This window comes from Acanthochromis polyacanthus, chromosome 2 (assembly GCF_021347895.1).
Source record: "Acanthochromis polyacanthus isolate Apoly-LR-REF ecotype Palm Island chromosome 2, KAUST_Apoly_ChrSc, whole genome shotgun sequence".
In the NCBI taxonomy this organism is placed as follows: Eukaryota; Metazoa; Chordata; class Actinopteri; family Pomacentridae; genus Acanthochromis; species Acanthochromis polyacanthus.
In genome coordinates, this window is record NC_067114.1 from 21,438,177 (window position 1) to 21,461,270 (window position 23,094).

The 23,094-nt window shown below is 42.8% G+C and overlaps 1 protein-coding gene and 1 long non-coding RNA gene across 4 annotated transcripts; one reads left to right on the forward strand and one right to left on the reverse strand.

Annotated features, from left to right (window-relative positions):
* Nucleotides 1-373: 373 nt before the first annotated feature.
* irx5a (iroquois homeobox 5a) lies at nt 374-4,262 on the reverse strand. Of its 2 annotated transcripts, none has more exons than XM_022194660.2 (3): nt 3,612-4,262; nt 2,307-2,712; nt 374-1,643 (listed from the first exon to the last, which is right to left on the reverse strand). In XM_022194660.2, exons 1-3 carry the CDS (start codon nt 3,867-3,869, stop codon nt 934-936), a joined length of 1,374 nt encoding a protein of 457 aa, XP_022050352.1. In that variant the 5' UTR covers nt 3,870-4,262; the 3' UTR covers nt 374-933. The 2 variants fall into 2 exon arrangements, with proteins under 2 accessions (XP_022050352.1, XP_022050433.1); XM_022194741.2 differs by having other exon boundaries at nt 3,627-4,258.
* A 152-nt stretch (nt 4,263-4,414) lies between these two features.
* Nucleotides 4,415-17,577, forward strand: LOC127530903 (uncharacterized). 2 transcript variants are annotated; one of them, XR_007937671.1, is made up of 3 exons: nt 4,415-10,601; nt 12,457-12,581; nt 15,539-17,577. It is a non-coding gene; the product is annotated as an uncharacterized LOC127530903 (long non-coding RNA). The 2 variants fall into 2 exon arrangements; XR_007937672.1 differs by lacking the exon at nt 12,457-12,581.
* Nucleotides 17,578-23,094: the final 5,517 nt, after the last annotated feature.

Genomic DNA, 23,094 nt, shown 5'->3' on the forward strand with positions numbered 1-23,094 from the left:
TGATATATAATAGGGCAGTATGTTCTAAATGCATGGTCGCGTCCCTTTTTAACAGCTTTGCCACGCCTTGGAAAATAGTAATGAGGTCTAAATTTGGCATAAAATCGAGCTCATTACCCGAGTTCACCACCTGATTGCTCTGCATAAAACATGATAGGTAATTGGGTTAAATGACTGTGCCTTGGTGGTGTTATTATATCAATATCCACTTTTGGAAACGTGCTCAAGTAGGTAGGAAAAAAATAGAGGAGGCCCTGGGTGCATTCAAAAGAAAAATAAATAAACTTCTGTTAAAGCCACACACCAAAAGTATCACTTCCAGTATTTTTTTTCATTCATAAAACCCCCTATAAATATTTGCAGCAACAAAAACCAAACTGAACCCATTTATTGTTGAGATATTCCAGCATCCTTTCTGAAAGCAGGCCTTCACTTTCAAGTTCCTCAGAGCTCTCACTGCCAGAATATTTAGAAATAATTACCATTGAGGCATCTGTCACGGTGCACACACACACAAAAAATTGAATTAATATTTCTTAGATTAACTGGCCTTGAAGCACTTTCGACACATATCAGGCAATGCCAACTGCTCCCCCAAAATAATCGCTGCACAAGTATGATTTTTTTTCTCCATAATTTACTTCAAAGATAGTGTGTTGTCCATTTTAAATACAAAAATGCTACATTAAATATACATGTTAGTCTTTAATACAAATAGACTCAGGCGGCTGCAGCGATTAAGACCATTCTTGTTACATTTCTTTTTTAGGAGTAACCATTCAGAAACTAAAAATTTGAGGATAAGCATTTGCTCAGAAAATAACTGTTCTCAGAATTTGCTTCATCATTGTTCTCGTTTTTCTCTCTCTCTCTCTTTTAATGCAACCACAAAAAATAAATAAAAGTCCGCGGTGAGTGGAAAATATTCAGGTATTAAATGTTTGACATACCTTTCTTTAGTTCATAAGGGGAGTCTTTACAAAGATCTACCTGCGTTTGGCCTCTGACTTTCTGGCTCTCCCTTACCAAAGCCTCTGCTCTATTTAACACAGTCTGGTTTAATCCATTGAAATGTGCCGTGGAGCCCGTGGTTACCGAGCCGTGGTTACTGTGAAGGTGTCCAAAACTGCCACCATAGTTCGTGTAGCCGGGGTAGAAAGGGGAGGTGTAGTACAGAGGCCTGGAAAGGACCGTGCTGTTGGGGAGCGGACACTGAGGAGAGGACCGTGATGGAGACGCGTTGGTGCCCATGACTGCGCTCTGACCCAAACCGGGACAAGACTGTGGCGCGTCGCTGCTGCCCTTACACCTGTCTGAGGACGTGGCGATCTCCGCAAGGGACCAGAGTTTGGGTTTAGGGGCCGAAGGGGGCGAGTGGATAACTGAGGTCACGTTGCTGGTCACCGTACCCGGTGCATGGCTCAAATCTGACGGCTTGTCTTGTTGCGCAACGCTCTGGTTCCCTCGGGGCACCGCCGAGGGAGACGAAGTGGTTGGTTTCGCGGAATCCGGCAGCAACTCTGTAGTCCGCTCCTCCTGCTCTTTTAACTCCGAGTCGCTCAGAAGGGGATCCGTGTCTTTGCCATGGTTCTCTTCTTTAAATCTGTCACAGCCTATGTCCCCTGGGTTCAGCAGTTTGTGATCTGGAGCACAAATAAAACAACAGAATTACCGCTAAATAAGCGTAACAATAAAAAAAAAATCTTGATAAAACTGAAACATGGCTTTCAGGTGATTGAAAGCAAAGTGAACACACATGCACGCAGAAATTGGATATATAAAAATAATTTGGCTACTTATGCACGTTTCCCCTCACAAACAATTATGTGTGCAATAAAATCTCCCCATAAACATGTGTGCCAGCCTAAAAAGGTGAATGAGCTGCTCTTTGCAAATATGAGAGGATGTAAAACACACACTTTGCCCATGATTTACATTTATAAATGCAATTTTAAAAATAAAATTTCACCATATCAGTGGTTAAGATAACAAGCCTTTAACAATAATGATCACATAAAGGCAATTTCAGCCGAATATCCACCTTAATTCACCAGCTGTATCCTTATTATGCCGTTAAAGATAAATTGACTGCTAAACACTTTGCGTCACCAGCAATTTCAGCCCCTGAGAAGTCAAACGAGGGGAGTTCAAGGTGATTATTATTTAAAGCAATTGTCCCATTATAAATAATATACCACCATTAACCAGCAATCAATTTTGCACCCTGAGTGGAAACGACTGCGATGAAAAATTGATGATTTTTTTTTGGCTTTCTTTTTTTTTTCCTCTTCCCTGCAACCACCGACCTGCTTCTGTGTCTGTGGAGTCTCCCTTGTCTGTGGGCTTGTTTGGCTCGTCGTCGTCGTTTTTCTCCAAATCAATATTCTCGTCCTCTTCCTCGTCCTCGCTCCGGTTCCGAGGGGTCCAGGTCATCTTGTTCTCCTTCTTTAGCCTCCTCCTGGCGTTGGCGAACCAGGTGGACACCTGGGTGAGCGTCATTTTGGTGATGATGGCCAGCATGATCTTCTCTCCCTTGGTGGGGTAGGGATTTTTGCGGTGCTCGTTGAGCCAGGCCTTCAGGGTGGCGGTGGCGTCCCGGGTTGCGTTTTTACGGTATGCTGGGTCACCATAAGGGTAGGTGCCCAAGGGTGCTGCGTAAGGGTGGTATCCTATTGAGCCGGCCATCCCCGTGGTGTGGTCGTAGGGAGAGCTCTGGAAGAGGAAATAAATAAAAGAATAAAAAAGTGAGAAAAAGTTCAAATTTTCTCTAAAATGCTGCAAAAAAAAAACAATTAAAGGAACTTTGGGCGCACGGTCTTGAACACACACATACGCGCACACGCTTGCACGTGCACGCGCCGACTGACACACGCTTACGCACACGAATACACTGGCTTTAATCCAGTCGCTCAAGTTTGAAGTTAATGTTTATGGAGTTGTTTTCAACTTGATTGGATATTTAAAATGCATTTTCTGATTTTTTTGTAATTGTGTTTTTATGTATATTCTGTCAGCACAGAGCGACTCTTATTCTTCACATTCAGAGAGAGCATTTTTCCAGTTATGATGAGGTACTGACACGACGCATGATGGGCCTAACATTGTTTTTCTTTGCGCATTCTGCAGAGATCAGTCTTTGCGGTAACCAGGCCTATAAAGCCACTCTGAATTGATTTAGTTGCCATGAGATCATTGCCAGATAATACGAGAAAAGCAAAACAAAACTGCCCTTTCTCATTTTTCACAAGTTTAACTTTCACAACTGGCACAACTAATAGGATTAGAAGACAACAAATACAGTGACCTAAGCTGCCATCACACGGCGCGGTGCAGTCCGGCAGAAGCGTAAAAGCTTCGGAAAGACACTGGCCACCTTTTCTTTTGAAAAAAAAAAGCAATTTAATTAAGGACCATAATAGCACGCGGTTTAATTAGGTTGGATGTGTTTAATGTACAACATGTTTCCTGAACATGACATTCTGTAATTTTATATCCATGCACTCTTCGGTGACGCACATTGCTCGTTAATGGCTTGGCTCCGGACGCACAGCAGGCATCTATAACGAGTTAATTCCCTTTTGCTTTTGCTTCCTATTAGATTGAATAATCACCTTTAGTTTACTCACCACGTATGAGGTGAATGTGGCAGCTGCCGCCGCGTCTGCACTGTATGGTAAGTGGGAGTTGTAGCCTGGCGAGGCGCTGGTGAACGCAGTAGATCCGGCATAGGGCGCAAACGCAGATCCCGAAGAGGATCTCCCAAGTTCCTCGGTTCTGGGTCCCGATATAACGCTGGTGCTGTACGCGGGGCATGAATACAGGGCTAAAGAAGCGGACGGCTGGTACAAGTAGCCCTGAGGATACGCCATGCTGGAGCCCGGAGAGTGTAAGCCACTTAACTTGCGCACTTTCCCCCTTTATTTTCTCATGCGCTGCTGTTGGAGCGCATAGAGATGTGTGTCTGCAGACCCGCTGTCTGTCCCCCCTTCTAAATGACAATAGCGAAGGAAAAAAGTAAATTGTTTAAATAAAAAGAGGCTTGGATGTTGGGTGGAATTATTTTTGGTCGCTGCCAGCCAGTCAGCCACTGTCCGTCGGAGGTTTTTTGTCTCGTTTTGTTTTTCTGCTGCTCCCTTATCTGTGTTGCACCGTCGCTCTCATGCCCGTGCAGAAGTTTTTTTTTTGCCCGTCGGACGGGGGCTTTGCTTGGGAAAATGTCCTGCCAAGATGCTAAGTTGGAAATTGAGGATCCTGACGCCTACTACGCTGCACACTACGCTCCTCCTCTCGGGGTGTAGTCACCGAAGAAAAAGGCAAGCTTATGCTGGGTAACCACAGCCCTGCCCAAATCTATGCTCTCTCTCCCTCTCCCTCTCTCTCTCTCTCTCTCTCTCTCTCTCTCTCTCTCTCTCTCTCTCTCTCTCCCCCTCGGTTTCTTCCTCACCCCCTCCCTCCTCTCGCGTTAACTAACAATCCTTCTCATTCTCTATTTCTCTATTTTTCTCCTCTTTAACAAGGCTCGTTGCAGTAAGTCTCAAGTGCGCGTGGCAGCCCCCCTTTCGGATGGCGACATCATGCGAGTCTGTCAACTCCCAACTTTCTTCTTTTTCTTCCAAATACGAAGCCGTCACTTTCACACTTGATCAATAACAAATCGGCTGTTGTATGCCAGGATATGGGCTTGCAAGATACCGGCAGGAATTAAAAAAGGGCGCTCCGCTGCAGTGCTCACTTTTTGTTATTCTTTCTTTGTGCGTAAAAAGTCGTCATTTTAAAAATGTGCGTTAAATCAACAGACTGATGCTCCGTGATCTCCGTGCGCTTTGTGTTAAAATCCGCAATGGGGGTTTCAAATGGATTACTACTATTGTGCACGTCGACTTTCTAACGCCAGACGAATGTTGCATTGGTAAGATATTTGACAACTGAAAAGTTACAAAAAAAAAAAAAAAAAGATGGCGCAAAGTACGCTCGAGCGAACGACTCTGTCAGAATAGTGTTTTGTAGGTAAACAAACTTTTCCTTATCGACTTTTTTGTGTGTTTAATTGTAGAAGTGTTTTTTTTTCCTGAGCCGTCACTCCAGTCTGAACGATTTGCTGTGGCTGTGGCTAAATAGTTTGCGCAGTAGATCCAGGAATAAACCAGATACACACTCCAAGAAAGTCATAAACCCTGAAGCCGGGGCAGATTAGTGCCAACTACACCAAATCCGGCTGGACCAGTGGATGTAATCTCGTTTGATCACTGCAGATACATTTCTTTGCTGAAATACTGGACAGTATTTAACAAGTCACTGATATCGGTAGTTAATGTATTATTTTTTTATATATTTAATCTCTGCTAAATGTGTCAAAATAAATTATTATTGTTATTATTTTTTTTTCTAAAAGTGCAAATTTGTAGGGCAAACAGAAAAAAATTAGACGACCAACATGGCTTTAAAAAATATTTGCGCGCTGTTATAAATATTATTCAGTGTTTCAGACATCTAAAAGCCGTTTTCATTCTGTTGACTGACTTTCCAGTTCAAGTCTCAGATAAGCCGAAAGGGATCGCTGTAGGCGCTGCTAAAGAGTGTGTGTGTGCACACGCTGTCACGTGTTTCTTACGCTCTGAAAACCTCTAGAGAGCAAAGAATGATGACGCTGGTACAGTGGGAGCAGAGTCTGACTTAAGAAAAGAGAGGGAGAGAGAAAGACAGGAGGAGAGGGGGAGAAGGACGGATACACAAAGCGACCCTACAGTACAGCCTAATCAGATGACAGTGATACGACCAGACCCAGTTTCACAGCCTCCTGTAGTGTTTAGACAATCAACTAATTACTGGAACTTCTCTCATAATAGCAGGAGCAGGAAGAGCCAGCTGAATCCACTGGTGCTCATCATTTCTAACCGGTTTTATTTTTTTAAAAAAACAAAAAAACAAAACAGCAGCATTGTATTAAACGCAGGTATTTTGTTAGAGTGAATTTATTGTCTGTCATGAGCTATAAAAGAAAATGTCCACGTTTTTTTTAAACAAATTGTGGGAGCTGAGAATTAGTGGCACTATTTTATTTTTCCTTCATTTATTTATTGCATAAGATGTGCGACCAAGTTGTAGAGGGCCCTGGATGAAGGGTCTATGCCATGTGTCAACCTTAAGGCGCTTTGGTTCCGAGTTGCTCTCTGTAGTGGGAGGAGGAGGACCAATAATTTGAGATCACGGAGGCTATAATAGCAGTAGGCTTATGGCAACTGCTACCGCCTCTCAGCTCTGCACCGATAAAGGAGGAGGTGTAGGTGAGTACAGTTTTGCTCATTTGCGCTTTTTCTGTGGAAACGTGCGTCTTTGTTTTTTAAGATGCGTAAAAGTGGGCTGTCCTCGTGTTATTTATCCCGATCCTTTTCCAAATCTATGCGATCGGTATTTTGATACCTACTAACTTTGTCTCTTCCTATTCGCTGTCGTTTCTTCTTTTTTTCTCCCCTTTCCCCCCTGAGAGAACGACTTCGGTTTTGACGCATGAAAACGGCTTTACGTGGCACAGAAGAAGTGAATGAAAGATGATGCATGCCACTTAAAATGCCTGAGGGAGCGAGTGTAATCTAAATTGGATATAGAGGCTATTATTACGCAACATTATGCGTTGTGGTGGACTAATTGCGTGGCTGGATGAGTTAAACAGTCAGTTAATGTCGAGTGGCGGACAGGTTTCTGGAGCGCACAAGGTCAGCTGCGCTGCTCCCAAGCCTTTAGTGGTGTACAGAAAAATGCTTGAAGTATTCATGGGATTTTTAACCATTCTAAATCTGTGTCCTAAACCGATTAGTTGACACCAATTTTTCTTTGATGTATTAGCTGAGGGCTTTTGCCACTTGGAAGCCAATTGAAATTCAAAACAGTTTTCGCTCCAAATGCTTTGGGGAGATCTGCTGCAAATAATGGATGTAATTTATTTTTGACCTTGCTTTTTTTCTTCTTTTTTTTTCTCGAACGGGTGGGTTATTAAATGATTAAACATATGTGCACTATGCTACTTGACTAAACAACTGCGTACAGCCATGATTAGCTATTATGATTATCATTAAAAGTACATCAGTAATTTTCCTCCTTTTATTTATGTATTTTAAGTAGTGATTGGCATGACATCCACTGTAAAGCAGTTTTTTGTGTGTTTTCTTAGTCCTAATGTTGCAGTTACAGAGTTGTCAATGCTGTGTTTTCCCCATTGTATTAAAAAAATAATTGACTGTTTATTTGTCTTTGTTTTGAACCGTTCAGATCCATGTTGAGGAAGTCTTCGAATGTCACCAAGCAGTCAGTGAAATGCTGGCCCCCAAACCAAACTCCCAACACACACAATTCGCAAATTAAATTTACTTTATTCACTTTTTGAAGTGATAATTAATGAACTAGCAGAAACACTCTGATAGAATGCTCAGCTCTGCATCTGTAATTGTAACGATCTGTCCTTTTCAAAACATTAAATTTGCTTTCCTCACTTCTGAGGCTGTTGCCACTATTGCAATGGATATTTACATACAAAGCTTTCATATTTTATATGATTAATCTAACCCCTTTGCTCACACGAAACCGATACACAATTCAGATTTGATGGCTTGATATGACTTTAAAAAATCAGATCATTTACTTGAAACACAATGAACCACCGTGGCTTTCAGCAGAGAGAATCTATATTCTGATCTCTTTTCTGTTCATGCGATCTCTTCTTCTTTTATTGACCTGAATGAAGATGTATGGAGTGAGAGTGTGTGTTTCTCCTCCTGATGGGGTCTGCCCCCCCACCCCCACCCCCCCACCCCTTCTTCTCCCTGTTACCCATGATCCCCGCAAGGCTGAATGGCAGGCCTCGGGATTGGCTAAATGATGAAATGATGACCCTATTATGAGAAGTGATTCCAAAATGAGAGGTATCAGACAAAGATTGCACCCTTCTCTCACTGCCACGCCGTCCTCCTGCACCACACTGCCAGCTGCGCAGATGATGATTGATTTGTTTGGGATGGATCACAGGAAGCACCCACTGATTTTTCTGTGTTTTATCAAAAATATTTATTTACACTTGTATCCATGGGGTGTATCCGGACTCACCTTATACCTCATTTTCCAAATGGAGGATGGTATAAAAAGGGATAATCCTCCATGCTCCGTGACAAGACCGATGACCTGAAATATTATTTCAGAAATGAGTCAATAGGCTCAGTGACTAAATGAATATTGATTGGCTATAATGAAGCCTGAGTGTGAATATGAGCTCTTTCAGAGGCCCTGTTGCAGACTCCACTGTCAGCATCTATACAGTGATGCCAGACATCTCTGACTGAGTGTTTTAGAGCCCTGAAAGTACATCTGGGACAAAATAAATCTCATGTTAGTGAATATCGCAGCTGGTGAATCCGTATTCTCAACTTTCCCTTAGTATTCCTCTCACGGGTGTGCACCTGCATATTTTGATTCATGAACTCAGAGCTTCCGTGCCTGAGTGTTGTCTAACTGGCTAAGTAGCACGTTTGGTTTAAAAGTGCTATAGGTGCCATGTGGCAATAATCGAAATTGTATACTACTTAAAAGCTCTCGAGGCATGTAGGAGGTACTTCGGCAATGCCTTCACAAAGGTAAAGTGATACAACATACAAATCAAATGACTACCAGAACGCTAAAACCACAGTGTGGGAGCTGTGCCCTAGATATTTGCACTGACTTAATCCAATTGAAATAGTATGAGTGAGTTGCAGGGGCTCCCAGGTCTGTTGCTTGCTTATGTATGTGATGCATAATAGAAGTTGACGAGGTTGGTGATAGATCACAGCCCAGGTAATGTAAACACATTAATCCCTCAGGGTTCATGTGCATGTTCTTTCTCTCTCTTTTTTTTGTTGCTACTATCAGTCCCTCTCTCTCTCTCTCTCTCTCTCTCTGATCCCCCCCCCCCTCCATGTTCATCATCTTCCCCTAAATGCGTTAGTGGAGCACAAACCAGAAGCAGCCTTAATCTGTCAACATGCCCTTTAATTGGAGGGAGAAAACAACACGTGCTTCTGGTTGTGCCATTCCTAAGTGCACATGCCAAAGAAACACAGAGTTCACGGAAGAAGTGATCCCAGGAGAGCGGGGCATAATTAAAAGTATCTTTTAATAGGCTTGTAATGCTGAGCCTGACTCTTGTTGCCTTAAGTAGAGGGCGAACTCTGTGGCTGGAGACGGACATGCGAGGGGCTTCTGCTGAGGGAGCCTGTAAACGATACGCCGCCTCGCCATCATCAGACATGCAGTCTCTGCCTCAGTCACCACACTCGGGACAGCAGCCACTCTCCACCCCTGCCGCGGACACCTCGGCTTACCCACTCCCGTGTTCTTTTGTTCTCCGAATGAGGGATTCTCCTCCACAACATCACCTCTCCTCCTCTCCTTCCCGGCCACTTTGGCAAGTTGTGTTCTACCTCCTACTCACAGCACCAGTGGGGAGTGAGAACTGGGACTACAGGGTTGATTTGGGGCCTGCTACACTGTAATCAAATGAGACTGCTTAGAGGAGAGGAGAAGGAGGAGGTGGAGTATTATGTTCTGTCGTGCATTCCACCGCAGCATTGTTGCTTTTTTGTTTTTGTCAGGGCAGGCTTTGATGCTGTATCCCCTTACCTTTGTAGTCCCGGTAGCCATGTTTCATAAACACAGAATGGGAAACATCCTCAGCATTAGAAATTTAGATTGCTGCTTTCCTCCTGCCACTCTGCATTCCACACGTGCCCGGTCGCATTCTCCATCTCCCCGTGCTGAGGTATTAAGTTTCCTCTCCCATGCCTCTGATACATTTAAACATCTTACAATCAGCCGCTTTTATTCTGTGTGTCATGTATAATCTGTGGCAACAACAATGCCAACATGGCTCTGTGTTCCTCTCTCTCTCTCTTGATACTGAACCAGTCCGCTGCCACTGCTTTGTTTCAGGACAATTGCACATGCAAAATGCTTACTTGCTTGAAATTGAGAAGTTTCCAGGTGTCCAATTTAGACTTTGTCTCTATAATTGAGAGTGTAATATTAACACCAATCTAAGCATTCCATAGTACACTCCTTGCTTGGTATTATCACACAGGGAATTGGCAGCGCTCACTTGTCTTTGTAGTTTAACTGAAAATCTCAATGGGATACAGTGTAATGTTATTCTAAAACTATCTCATCTCATTAAAACTCAAAGTGTTCAGCTCTGCTTCCCATATTTTATTGTCTCATTGCAGTTTTTGCAATATATTGTATTCTCAGGAGACTAATTTCACATGTAATTGAATATTTAAGTGTCAAACATCGATGAGGATTATTATAAAATAATGACATTATTTTCACATAAGGGTTTTTTTTTTTATTAGAGAAGGTACAGGTTCTACTTTTGTCATCAGAAACCTTCTTCTCTGTACTGTGCTGAGCCTCAGGTTCTTGCCTTCTTCTTCTTCTTCCTCCTCTTCTTCGAGAGTATCGTTTTGTCCAACATCTGACACACTGCCCTGGGTGATTGAGCCAGACGTGGAAATCCAAAGCGGAGATGCTCTCCTTAATGCCTGACACCTGGTGCAGATTTGGAGGGGATTGCACTACAGGTACTGTCTTACCTCTTCACCAATCCCAGAAAGTCCCTGAGGTATTTCCTTTTCTGTCCACGGCTGTGTTTGTTTCTACTCTGTTTTGCCACCCAGCTATCCAGCCGCTGTCAGCCGATCCTTGTGTTGGGATTAAGGTGAGAAGGTGTTGAAATATGATAGCTATCATCCCTTTGATACATGCAATTCTGATTTGTTCAGGTATTTTTTTAGGCCCCAAAAGATAGCAGTGGGATTAAAATCTATTGTAAGTGTATCTCAGGTTTTCAACAGGACAGAGCCCAAGAAGAAAGTTTTGTCAAGGAGCCAGAGCTTTTTGACTAGAAAAACAGATCTTGTGTGCTTAGAATAGTGGAACTAAAAAGTTTATTCTGTCACATAATTACACGTTTCCATTCGGCAAAGAAAGGAAGTAATTACCCCTGAATAAATACTGATATCAAACATCGCTGATGCTAACATCACTAATTTCCTAATCCCACATGTGCTCTACCTTGTATCCATCTGTTCCTGTTGTTTACGCCCCCTCCTGCCCCCGTCACACCCTCTGTCAGGGTTAGCTTTACAACTGGACATGTTACTCAGGAGTGTTGCTACTCACCTTACAGCTTGCAGTCACATCTGCAGGCTGTGCTGGGACAGTATGGCTGGCCAACATAAACAGCAAGGACATCAAAGGCTGGCAGCCTGGGCTGCACCACCTGAGCATGGTGATTGCAATGCACCGCAGTGTCACCTGACCTGGGAGTGGGAACGATTTTGCTGTGCCAAGTGCTGGCATTATATTCAGGAAGTGCAAAATAGGCCTGGTAACGGAGTATGCACTGTTGTTATTATTAGAGCTTGAAATCAGTCTTCCGAAGATTTATCTTTTGTTTGTTTCTGGAATAAATTTTGAGAGTGGAAATTGAGGAATTTTGGACCTTTAATTGCATCAGTTATTGATACAACTACTTTAGATAAATTATAAAAAGGTAGTTCTCAGTAATGTAGCAATCTTTCTTGCACATTATAGTATCATATATATTAATATAAGCGCATACACACAGGATATATTTTAACTCAACCAAGTGCACACTTGGTGAGCTTCATAGGCACACTGTTTATGTTGACACATGCAACTCTCTTCCTGATGCAAATGCAATCTAAACATTAAGCGAAGGGAAGGCAAGCGTAGCCCATAAAGGCTGTGAGCTCCAAACACTTTGAACAGACAACTATCACTAATCACTCCCAGAGCAGTGCGCCGTGTAATTACTCTGCCAAACGTTTGCCTTTCACAGCTTAGCACCAGGAGCCCTGACCCTGCGCTTCCCTGTCTTTCCTCACCACCGTGCATGTGGAAGGGGAGGAGACCCCCCCACACACACACACGTCCCACCCTCCTTTCCCCTTCTCTTTACCAAGGGGGTAGGCAAGCTGAGCTCCCTCTCAATATTAGAGAAAGAGTGGAGGAGGAAAAAGAGAGGGAGAAAGACAGGGAGGGAGAGGACTGAGGTTGGTGCTTCCGGCTTTGTGGGAGCCCATTTAAACAGGCTTTGAAACCCTAGCCATCCGGAGATCAGAAATAGCCTTATTGACTGCATGGGCCCAGAAGTGACTGAGCACACAGGGTTCTTAGAGTTCACCCTTCCTCACCGCTCAGAACAGGGGGTGTGGGTGGGGGGAGCCGTCGCACGCTACGGCCTTCTACAAAGACTTTGGACATTAATTTTACATCAGGAGAAAAATAATATTTCTCTGGCTATTTTTATTGTCACGCGGCTGTATTTCCATTTTGGTGCCATTGTATGATTTCTTTGTGTGTTTTGTTGAGTGCCAGACGCCTAATTCTGCTCACTCTGCTCTCCCTCAGTCTTATTTATTGATATTAGTGATGCGGTTGTCATTCTGCGCTGTGATCTGTCCTCTGTCTGGGTGAATGCTGATAAGATGACACAATGCAAATATGAAGTGTGAGGGAGCCGCCTTGGCAAGCAGGTAGGGTGCACAGGGACTGGCATCCCATAATGACTATTAGCTGGATTTCACAGCCTGCTTCTGATCTCTTTCAATGACAGGGGCCTTTATAAGAGGATGGGTGTGCCGTTGCCCCTCCTCATAACTCTCATGCATGTGCATACATACATGCACCCAGTGGCACGTACACAATGGATGGTCGTACATACGAGTCTGTAACATATAAAGTTTGATACTATATGCCACCTATGCACATCCTTCAAATGTGTCTATATCTTAATCACAAAATGAGATGAATTGTCTTCTTTTTCTTTTTCTTCCCACTGCTTATGAATAAATGGCAGCGGGGGTGTTTTTTGAAATATATTTTTAGCTGGCCTGTTGGCCCAATGGAACCAGAAATTAAAAGCAAAAATGATAATTTCAGCATATTATAGGCGCATAATGTATGCTTATCTTTAATTCACTGCTAGTCATCTTCACCATATTGTCATATACTTCACCACTGTTGTACAAGTTCATTTAGACTTGCAGTAGCTTAAAGAGCTCTCTTGGTTGCTGCATGATCTTGTAAAGGCTTTTCAGAGACTCCCATTTTATCACTGATGTAGTAATTTCACTTCATCAGTCAGTTGTGACTAAAAATACATCGGGGATTAGCTTCATGGCCAGACTATCTCACACTGCTTTGATAACATAATGGGGGCTGGTTGCTCGTGGTTACAATCATCTGATATGTAGGTTCATAACATTCAAAACTACACTTACAGTACTACAGGCTTTTTGAAAAAGAATAATGGAGTGTGATCTTTTTAAACTCTCATGAAAATTATGTGTCTTCCCTTTTAATTCCTTTGTAGGAGCATTTTGCAAAGATGAAAACAGCGCCCACCCCCACTCCTTCCCCTTTGCAGTTTCTATTCTACACAAATTAGCTATGGTCCTGGAGGGCAAAATGACAAGAGGTTACTGGAAGACTATGTGTTTAATTAATTGAAAAATGCTTAAATTGCTTTTACAGTTGTTATGTGGAGTGAAAAAAGGGAATCCGTGTTGCCAGTACTCAACCATAATTAGCACCCACGGGAATTAAATATTTAGCATTAGCTGTGTTGCGGCACTTAGGACACAAATTTCTATTTTAACTATGAAAGCGAGCCTGTCTTAAGTGCATGAGTCTGTGTGGACAGCTGTGCAAAGGGGAACAGCACAGGATATTTCAGCGAGACACCCCAGTGGCATTCCGGGTCCTTCCACATCACATGTGTAAGAGATATGGCAGTTGTATTCCCAGGGGTTAGGCATTACTCAGAGTATTTAGTTTTCTAATTAGGCTGAGGGCCTTCGTCCATGCCTACCACCACCATGGGAGCCAATGAGAATTTCCTCTCTTATGTGTCAACTCTGTCTGAGACACAGGGAGGAAAAGAGAAATGCAAAGAGGGAGAGAAAGAGAAAGCAAGTGTGAAAATGTGAGAGAGAGATGCATACATGGCTGAGAGAGAAATAAAAGACCTGGAGAAAAGCCTTTGTTTATTCCAACTTTAATTACACATTGCCTTTAATGACTCCACTGGTGTGTTTGAGGCTGGAGAGGGAGAAGCTGTGGAGCCTTAATGATCTGTAGTAGTGGATGTCAGCCGAGCCGTTGGAGACTTAAAGCCTATTTTTTAACAGTCCCTTTTGGTTTGGGCCTAGAGGCGACAGCACAAATGGAGTTCATGCTAAGCCACACTAGACTAGACTCGGGGACTACTCCAGTGTCTGGTCAGTCCGTTTTACAGAGGGGCCAGGCCATTTGGAGGCATCAGCAGCTGACCGCAGCAACTGTTAGACTTGTCAGTGTGCATCAGGTTACCCACTAATGAGAAGTAATACGGGTTATCCCAACTTTATAAGACTTTGATCTCTGTGCAGTGGGATTTAGACATCGAGTTGTGGAAGGTATACTCTCAGATTGGAATTGGAATCTGACCCCCATTTTATATGTGTACAAGGGTGGAGAAAAGGCAACACAGAGGTAATTAAAAGCTCTAACGCTGGAGCTTGGATGAACGCTTTTGGAGTGTAACATATTGTAGGCTCAACCGATATGGATATCTTGGATTAGTCACTCAGGGGAGGGACACAGGAGATTACCACCAGACTGGAAGATTGTCCAAAATCACAGTGGTCAAACATAGCTTCTGTCAAAATGCAATATACCATAGTGGGCCACCGCAAACGTGATTGCTCCTTGAAAACTTGGATTTGGCTCTGGGAAAGCTGCATTTGTGCAGTATAGTAAAACTCTACAACTGCACTGGATTGAATCACTGACTCATGTTCAATTAGCACAACAGAACATGTAACCCTTTGAGAAGCTGTGTTATTTGTTTTGACACACAGCTCTCTAAAAATTCTACCACCCCGGCTTCAGCGTCGAACGTTAAAACCCCTTGTTCTGTAAAACAAATTCTCCGGATTATTCAAAGCTCTGAGAATTAGGATGGAAAAATCCATGCGTAAAATTACCGTCCATTCAACTTCAGGCAATATTTTCCTCCAGAGGCAAATATGTTAATTGGGCTTCCTAAAGTAGCTCAATCCTCAGGTTATTTAATTTCCCCAAAAGCCTTAGCTTTGCTGAATTCAGAGGGAATATGGGTGTAAAACTCTTCACGCCAGCAAGATGGCCATCAAGGGGAAAATAGCAGGTTTGGGAGGAATGGCAAAGAGAAGAGAAATATCTGTGCTCTGTTGAAAGCTTTTATGTAATACATGACAGATTATATATAATAAAATGGAAAAAAGTCACTGCATATATTATGATATGGTGGAATAATTTCACAAATATGTTAATGTAGCAGCAAGCCGCTAAAACGCTAGTTTGCTGCCAAAATGTGTTGTGAATGAAACTGCACTGAGCCCGATCTGCCAAAGAATCATCATCTTCATGACTGTCATGTCATCTAATTGCTTCTGTCTGTTTTTCCCAGAGGCTGTGTGCAGCTCTGTCGTGGGTCCTTAGTGCTCCAGCAGCCTGGTCAAAAAGACATCCTGGCAGTGTCCCAGGATGGATGCATCGCCCACGCACACTGCCCTCGCCAGCTCCCAGAAGTCTTTGTGGTGAACCACTGACCGTGCTGCTCCCTATTTTCCTCCAGCCCAGCAAATAATGTGTCAGAAAAAGATTATTGATAGCCCATAAAAGAAGAGCCAGAATGTTGTTGCCTCTCTGCTCCAACTTTAAAGAACAATACAAGTGCTAAACCATCACTTTGAATGCTGCACTGCGCCTGAAAGAGCGCAGGATTTATTTTTCTCATTGTTGTTCAGTTTGGATAAAATGAGCTACAACTGGAACATGAACAGACAACAATAACTTCTATTTGTTTAAAATGCTGCTTCATTCTTCTTTACATTTGAAAACCTTGTAGTGAGGTTGGCAACCTTGTACTGGGTCTTTTCAAAACGGAGGGGAAAAAAAAAAGATTACCCAAAAGGAACATTTAAATTTCCTCTCTGCTCTGTTGAGTCATTCATTTTTTCGCCCAGTTTACCAGACGTTGGCAAAGCTGCTGCTCATCTGGCCTAAATGTGGCCTGAGTGGGTGATTCTTAGACACATGAGGGAAGCTATATTTACAGAATTAACGACGCACTCCATCCGCCACACAACAGCTGCCTACTACACTTAGCTGATTGAGACTGCAGGCCCGTTCCCATTTGCAGAGCGCCGTGATTGAACAGTTGGGCAAGCTTTATGTGTGTTTTTGCTCCTCTCATGCTAGAAATCAACACTGACACTGCCATACAAAAGCAAACGCTGTATCGGGCAGGTTGTCTGTGTTGGGGACTGCATGCGAGAAACCCTTTTTTTTTTTTTTTTTAATCCAATGTTTCACTTTTAATGCTGTCCGGCCGTCTTATCAGTATTTTCGCGGAGGCAGTGGGGGATGTTTCGCAGAGACAGAGCAAGATTCATCTGAGCAGTGATGCTGTTTAAATATGAGAAGGAGCGAGTGTTTCAAGTGTGTGTGTGTGTGTGTATCTACAGCACTGCGTTTTGCTGTAAAATGTGTTTATGTTCACTGCAGGCATAATTCACAGTCTGTGTTCAAGAGCTTTAGGCCATACAGACACATGACTGGCAGATATTTTTTTAACATTATGAGAAAAAGAACAAAAAATAAATCGGTTTGTGTTATGAACCACACTTCTGAATAGTAGATATAAAAAAAATGGGAACATGTTTGAATTTTCATGTCATGGCTAAATTTTATTTCAAACTCTACATTATTTGTCTTGGTATCTTCTCAGTCAAATCCAGATGTCAGTAACTTATACAAAGCCAGACATAAGCAGGGAATCATAACGTATAATAGGAATAATGGCCCTTTGATTTTTGGTTTTCCTATTGGAACACCTGTCACTTTTTGGCAAGGGCACACCACAGCACCAGGTCTTCTTTGGTAGCACTGGGGGAGGAGTGAATGAGTGTGTGTGTGTGTGTGTGTGAGAGTATGAGTGTGTGAGAGAGTGAAAGATGAAACAGCCGCCGAGGAGGCCGTGATCACACAGACAGACGGGGTGAGTGACAGACAATACCTGCTGTAAAATTCCCTCACATCTCCCCTGATCTGTATTCATAGATCTCGGCTGCTACGCACTGCAAACTGTAGCCCACACCAGCGGGCTCTATTGGCACACCGCCCCGCTCAGTTTCACTCTTGCAACTCACTACACAGACCCCTTTTTCTCTCCTTCCCAAAATATTTGCCGTCTTTTGTTCTTTGTCTAAATGATGCCTCTGATCACAAGGTGAAAGCTGAAAGGAACTGTGTGACAAATATGGACTTCTAATCGCACCTAATTCTGTTCCTTCGAATGTAAGGCTCCCCTTTTCAGCATGTTCTTACACTCTAATACCTCAGAGATGACTACTTTCTTGGCATTTTTTTTTTTTGCAAACGACTACTTTCCTTGCTGAGAATGATGAATGAAAAGCCTGAAATAAATGTTCATTTTGCTCCTTCCACCTGGCTGCTGCACACATTGTTCACTTTCTAGTAATTCTTTGACTTTTTTTGCACATTGTTTGTACTTAGTGAAAGTCCTTCAAAGGGGTTTACTCAGGACCATTATCAGCGCTATCAGAGCCTATGTTTTTGCGCCGTTACATCCCCCCCCCTCGATGACTGACTCCAGGCCTAAAACTTCCTGAAACCTAAGCCATGTTTCAAGAGAAACACACACACTCCGAGGACACCACAACACAGGCACTGCTCAAACTGGATTAGGTTTGTTGTGGCAGATCTAGGTTTCAGGTTTGACTTGAGTAATGTGTCGTTTAATTTCTTCGGGAATTGTTTTGACAAAACAAGTTAGCGTAAAGTCGGAAATGTCGTCTAAAACAAAAAGGGTGTGTGTAAGCGTGTATGTTTTTTTTTGTGTATGTGTGTTTTTTTCCTTCACGCTCATGTGAAGCATATGTCAGTCATCAGCGAAGTGTTACAGTGGAAGTGACATCAGAACCCTGGAGGGCCTGCACTGCGAGAGAGGCTTTTTGATATGATTTCTGAGAACAGAGAGTTTAGCGAAAAGAAAGGAGTTCCTTGCGTCTCTGTTGTTGGAGGGGGGAGAAAAAAAGTCTTTCTATACAAACAGTGGAGATGAACTGGAAGGTGTTCTGCCACGCTTTTACTGAATCTTTATCATTGTAGCTGTCAGCAGAGGTAAATGCCATGATTTGTGTTGCTAAATTACACATTTCGCGTGACAAGGGTAATTATTGTGACGTTAGCACACACAGATGGAGAAATGTTTGTCAGCCATGATTATAATTATAATCATTCTGGGATACTGAAGCCGAGTAGTGTTGTGTTTGATTGACCTGCATGTTGCAACCAATTTACTGTGTTGCTTTGCATTTTTCCATCTTGATAGATAGCGCCAGTGAGTGCACAGTCACCGAAGAAACAACAGGAACTTTAAAGGTGCTATCTTTTCTGTGACCAGGAGCGGACAATCAGGACAAGGCTGCCGATTGGTTGGAGCCCGCCGAGCTGATCTTTATCCTGGCTTGTCTCAGGCTGGAGGTGATGATGCCCACAGCAGCCAGAGATTGATGGGGGGCCAACACAAGCGGCGGGAATGAGCTCTGGCCTTTGAAGTCATCCACATGGAGGGAAATTGATATATCAGTTTAAGCCCTGGACCCTATTAAAGGAGCCCCCGTCAGGTTAATGTGATAGCCTCCATGTTACCCCCAGACCCATTCAGGTCAGCCCTAATTCCTGCCCCCCGCTCTCCGCAATCTCATTTTAGTTTCTCATCAGTAATGTTCTTCCCATCAGAGGAGCTCTGCTAGGGAGTATATCACACAGTCAAACGCTGGGCCATCTCTCGCCCAGAGTGATTTAAACTCCAGCCAGCGCGTTAATCACCAGCCAGAAATTCCCATGGTTATTTGTACAGGTTGGACAGTCTTTAAAGTGGGCTCTATAGAGGTACACATCTCCCTAGACAGCACTCATGCATCCCCTCTTTCCCTCAGTTTCCCCTTCCTTAAAGTCTGTCCATATTGAGGTCTCAGCCCCTCGTCCCGTGGTCAACCAGCTGAAGTGGGGGCCTCAGGTCCAAGGAGGTGAGCTCTGTGATCATTCATTTTTAATTGCATGCAGAAATACATTTACATTAAAAATGTAGAACAGTGTCTTTTTAATTCAGACATGGTGTATTTATTATTAAACCCTTGTCTTGGAGGTCAGCTCACAAGGATTATCTGTCCGTCCAGATTCAGGTCGCTGTATGCACTTTGGTCGGCCAGATCAATCCCCAGATTTTAAAGCATGGTTCCTCCTTATTCACTTTGATTTCCTTCTTCTGTCATAAGTCATCAGGCTGGTCTCAATGTACAGCATCAAAAAGAGAAGTCGTATCACCAGAATTAAACATGAATAAGACTAATGGCAGAAATCTGTGTCATAAAGGTACAGGTGACCTGTGGTCAAAAAGCTGCAGGAAGTTAGAAATTCATTTGATGAAACTAATATGATCTTAGTTCACAGTAAGGTAAAAAAAAAAAAATTCTCCCTACAGTCCTGTAGCTACTGTGATTTGGGTCTCCCTTAGCTGCAGTTAGAAGAACCACTTCAATAACCTTGCCCCACACCAAGAGCATTCACTGGTTTCCCACGCTTTTAATGCTACAAAATGATGTATCCATTACCATTAGAGCTGGACAGTTTTAGATGGATTAAGCTTACAGTGGGGCTGAATAAAAAAAGTATTAAAGGCATTATGGAGGATGTTCTTTTTGTTTAATTTTGTCTGATTCACATAAAATAAATATACTGACCTTAGTGGACTTGTATGTATGGTTTCTAAAAAATAACTGTGGACATGGCAGAACCTGAAAAAACATCAGCCAATCCAACGCGCTCGGACCGAGGCGTTTGCTTTGCTCCTTTCCTGTCAATCAAAAATCTTCCAGCTCAGGCCTAGTTACGTAGATTACGTACGCCTTGGACTTTACGTGTTTTGTGTATGTGTTGCTTTGGTATAGCTTCGGTAGTTAGCTGGCGACTTGTTTTGCCTCATCTTTTTTTACATAATGGCAGATAAAAGATCCAGGGGGACCCAGCCGTAAAGACAACTTCACGAGTGCTACGCAAGTTTCTGAAGGGGGGCGTTTCTTCGTAAATGTTAAGAGGGGGGGAGGTTAGATGGGGGTGAGGGAGAGGTTGTATGTGCGCATGCGCATGCTACATTCAAAGTTGTAGGAAATTAATCTCCTCTAATGCCTTTAATGAATGGATGGATTTTTGCGGATTTAGTAAGTTCTTCAGTTTCACCTAAATAAACTAACAACTGCTGATAACCGATGAAATAACAGGGAACACATGCACATTATATGCACATTCAGATTCCTCTGATTTGAAAGGTACATTTGTGAAGCCTGTAATGATACATGATATCCGTTGTGGTAGTAATGTGAAGGATTGTATCATAATTTTAGGAATATTGCCTTGAAAATGTGTGTCTCAAACTTACAAAAACGTTCCTCTTCAGCACATCCTGGAACATGTTGTTGCCTCATCTTGAAAAATCACATTCATTACCGTGTCACAGATACTGCATCTTTTGGTATTACTTGTTTCTTTAGGCCTCTTTATAGCTTGCAGATTCTGCACTCCAAGCTTCCATGTATAAAAGAAAAAAAAAAGAGAGAAAACTCTCAAACAAATTTGTTTATAACAGTGTCTTTTAGATCTATGGGCCCATGCATATTTTGTCTCGTCTGAGTCGAGAGTGTTGAGATTAATCCCATGTTGTTCCTATTATTGGCCTCTCCTGAGACATTATGATGTGAATGACTGTCTAAGCGCCATCAGATCCATCAATTGATTCAAAGAAATGTTATCCATTACTCTCTCCAACCCGGCAGATGTTGAGGTTTTTGTAAGTCGAATTCCTTTATTATGTTAATACCCACTGTTTGTCACATGCACCATTTCCATTTGAGTGGGGTGGAAAAATCATCAGATGGATTTGGCTCCTCAATAAGAGATGCTTGACATTCAATGAGATGAGAAACATGAAAACACATTTCAATGGCAAGTGGCATATGACAATCACAACAAGACGGCCCTTTGAATGAGCAGAAGATCACAATATAATTGCGGCACCATGTTGTGATTTTAAGACACTGCCTTGTATAAATTTTGCATTGATTATGTTGTTTAGAAATTTACAGGATACAAAGGATCGGGACATTTTGCAGCGACAAGGGCTGCTTTTCCTAGTTTCGACCAGACTTTTGCTTATCATGAAGCAGACAACAAACACAGAACCATATGGACATGTGGCTTTGAAGAAACAGGAGTGCAAAATATGCAATTACTTTTTTTTCTTCTGTTGTTCAACATTTTAACACGCATACCTGCTCCTACACACATGCTGTCTCATTTGCACACCAGGGTGTAAGCCTTAAGTTCTTTTCTTTCTTTTTTCTTTCTTGTTTTTGCTTCTTCAGCCTGAGAAATTAAATTTGAACTGACACCAAAGCTTCCAGTAAATTATTGGAGGTAATCATGAACCTTATTTAGTGATGATTTCATTTTATGGGATGCAGACACTGTGTGTATAATATATGTCTGTCTGGGGGTCTGAGACTGAGTGCATGTGTGTTATGTGACCGTGTGTGTGTACATGTACTGTGTGTCTGGATGTCTGCATATCTGCATGTGCGTGTGTGCATGTTAGTCGTAGGCTCAGAGGCATAGCGTGGGTCTGCATGAGGGAGTGTGGTGGCAGTGCACTCCTCTGATAGGCCAGATCCAGGGTGCACTGAAGCCTTTCGCATATATATGGAATTTTTGAATATCTAAACCATTATTTAGCATCCAAATCAGTTCTGCTTGTCTGACTGATGGACAATTTCAGTGTGACCCCGGTCTTTTTGCATGTGACCTATACTGTCGGGATTCTTGCATATTGTTTGGATGTTCACGTTGACTCCTCTCCCGTTTTTCTCTTTGATCCTTTTAGCATGCTCTTTGTGTCGGAATTCATGAAATATTCATAGCTGGACTGTGGCTTTTCCATATCTTTATGTACAATTATTGGCAGCCGTCCTGTTATGTCGAGCCATCTTAATAGTAGGTATTGGGCTCGGTTAAGTGTGACTTCAGATTTTTCTGACAGTTTAGCTGGTCTGTGTTATGAATTGATAAGGTGGGGCATTATATTTGCAGATTGTGCAGCGTGGTTACCTTTTTAGCCTACCATTAATATTGATAAACGCAAATAATGCGTCTCACATGAGAGAATAAATATCAGCACTGGAATATAAAACATGGAAAAAGCATTATTATTATTATTAATATATGTTTTACTTACACTTCCAAACGGCATGCTTTGGTCTCCCTCATGATCACCTTCATTGTCACCTTAATGGAGTCCTGATTTGAGGTGTGCTGGTTGTGTCAATAATGCTAACAGGGTTAATAGTGTGTTCCTCTCCATCATGACCAGTGCTATTGGCAGCAGGAGTAATTGGACAGAGGATGTCATTATCATGCTCCGTGTGCAGCCGAGGATTTTCAGGACCACAGAGGCCCGCGGTGTGGGCCCTTGCCAAACTCACTGATGTCCTCAGGAGTTTCACATGTAAATACTGTCTATTCTCACAGCTTTTAATAAATGTTTCTGGAGGTTTATTAATGTGCAAATGGGTGAACCCAACCCCCCCACCCACCCACCCACCCACCACCACCCCCACCCCCACGTCAGCACAACGTGTGCACAGAGGCACAGAGCTGTTTAAGGAGAAGAGATTCACAAATCAGTCGGCGTGGAGCTAAGCCTGTGGCTCTCTCCACTAGGGAGCCACTAGGAGTATTTAATTCTCTCTCTTACCCCTCTCCCTCTCTCTGTGTGTGTGGATGAGACCTGTACGTGTGTGTGTGTGTGTGTGTGTGTGTGTGTGTGTGTGTGTGTGTGTGTGTGTGTGTGTGTGTGTGTGTGTGTGTGTGTGTGTGTGTGTGTGT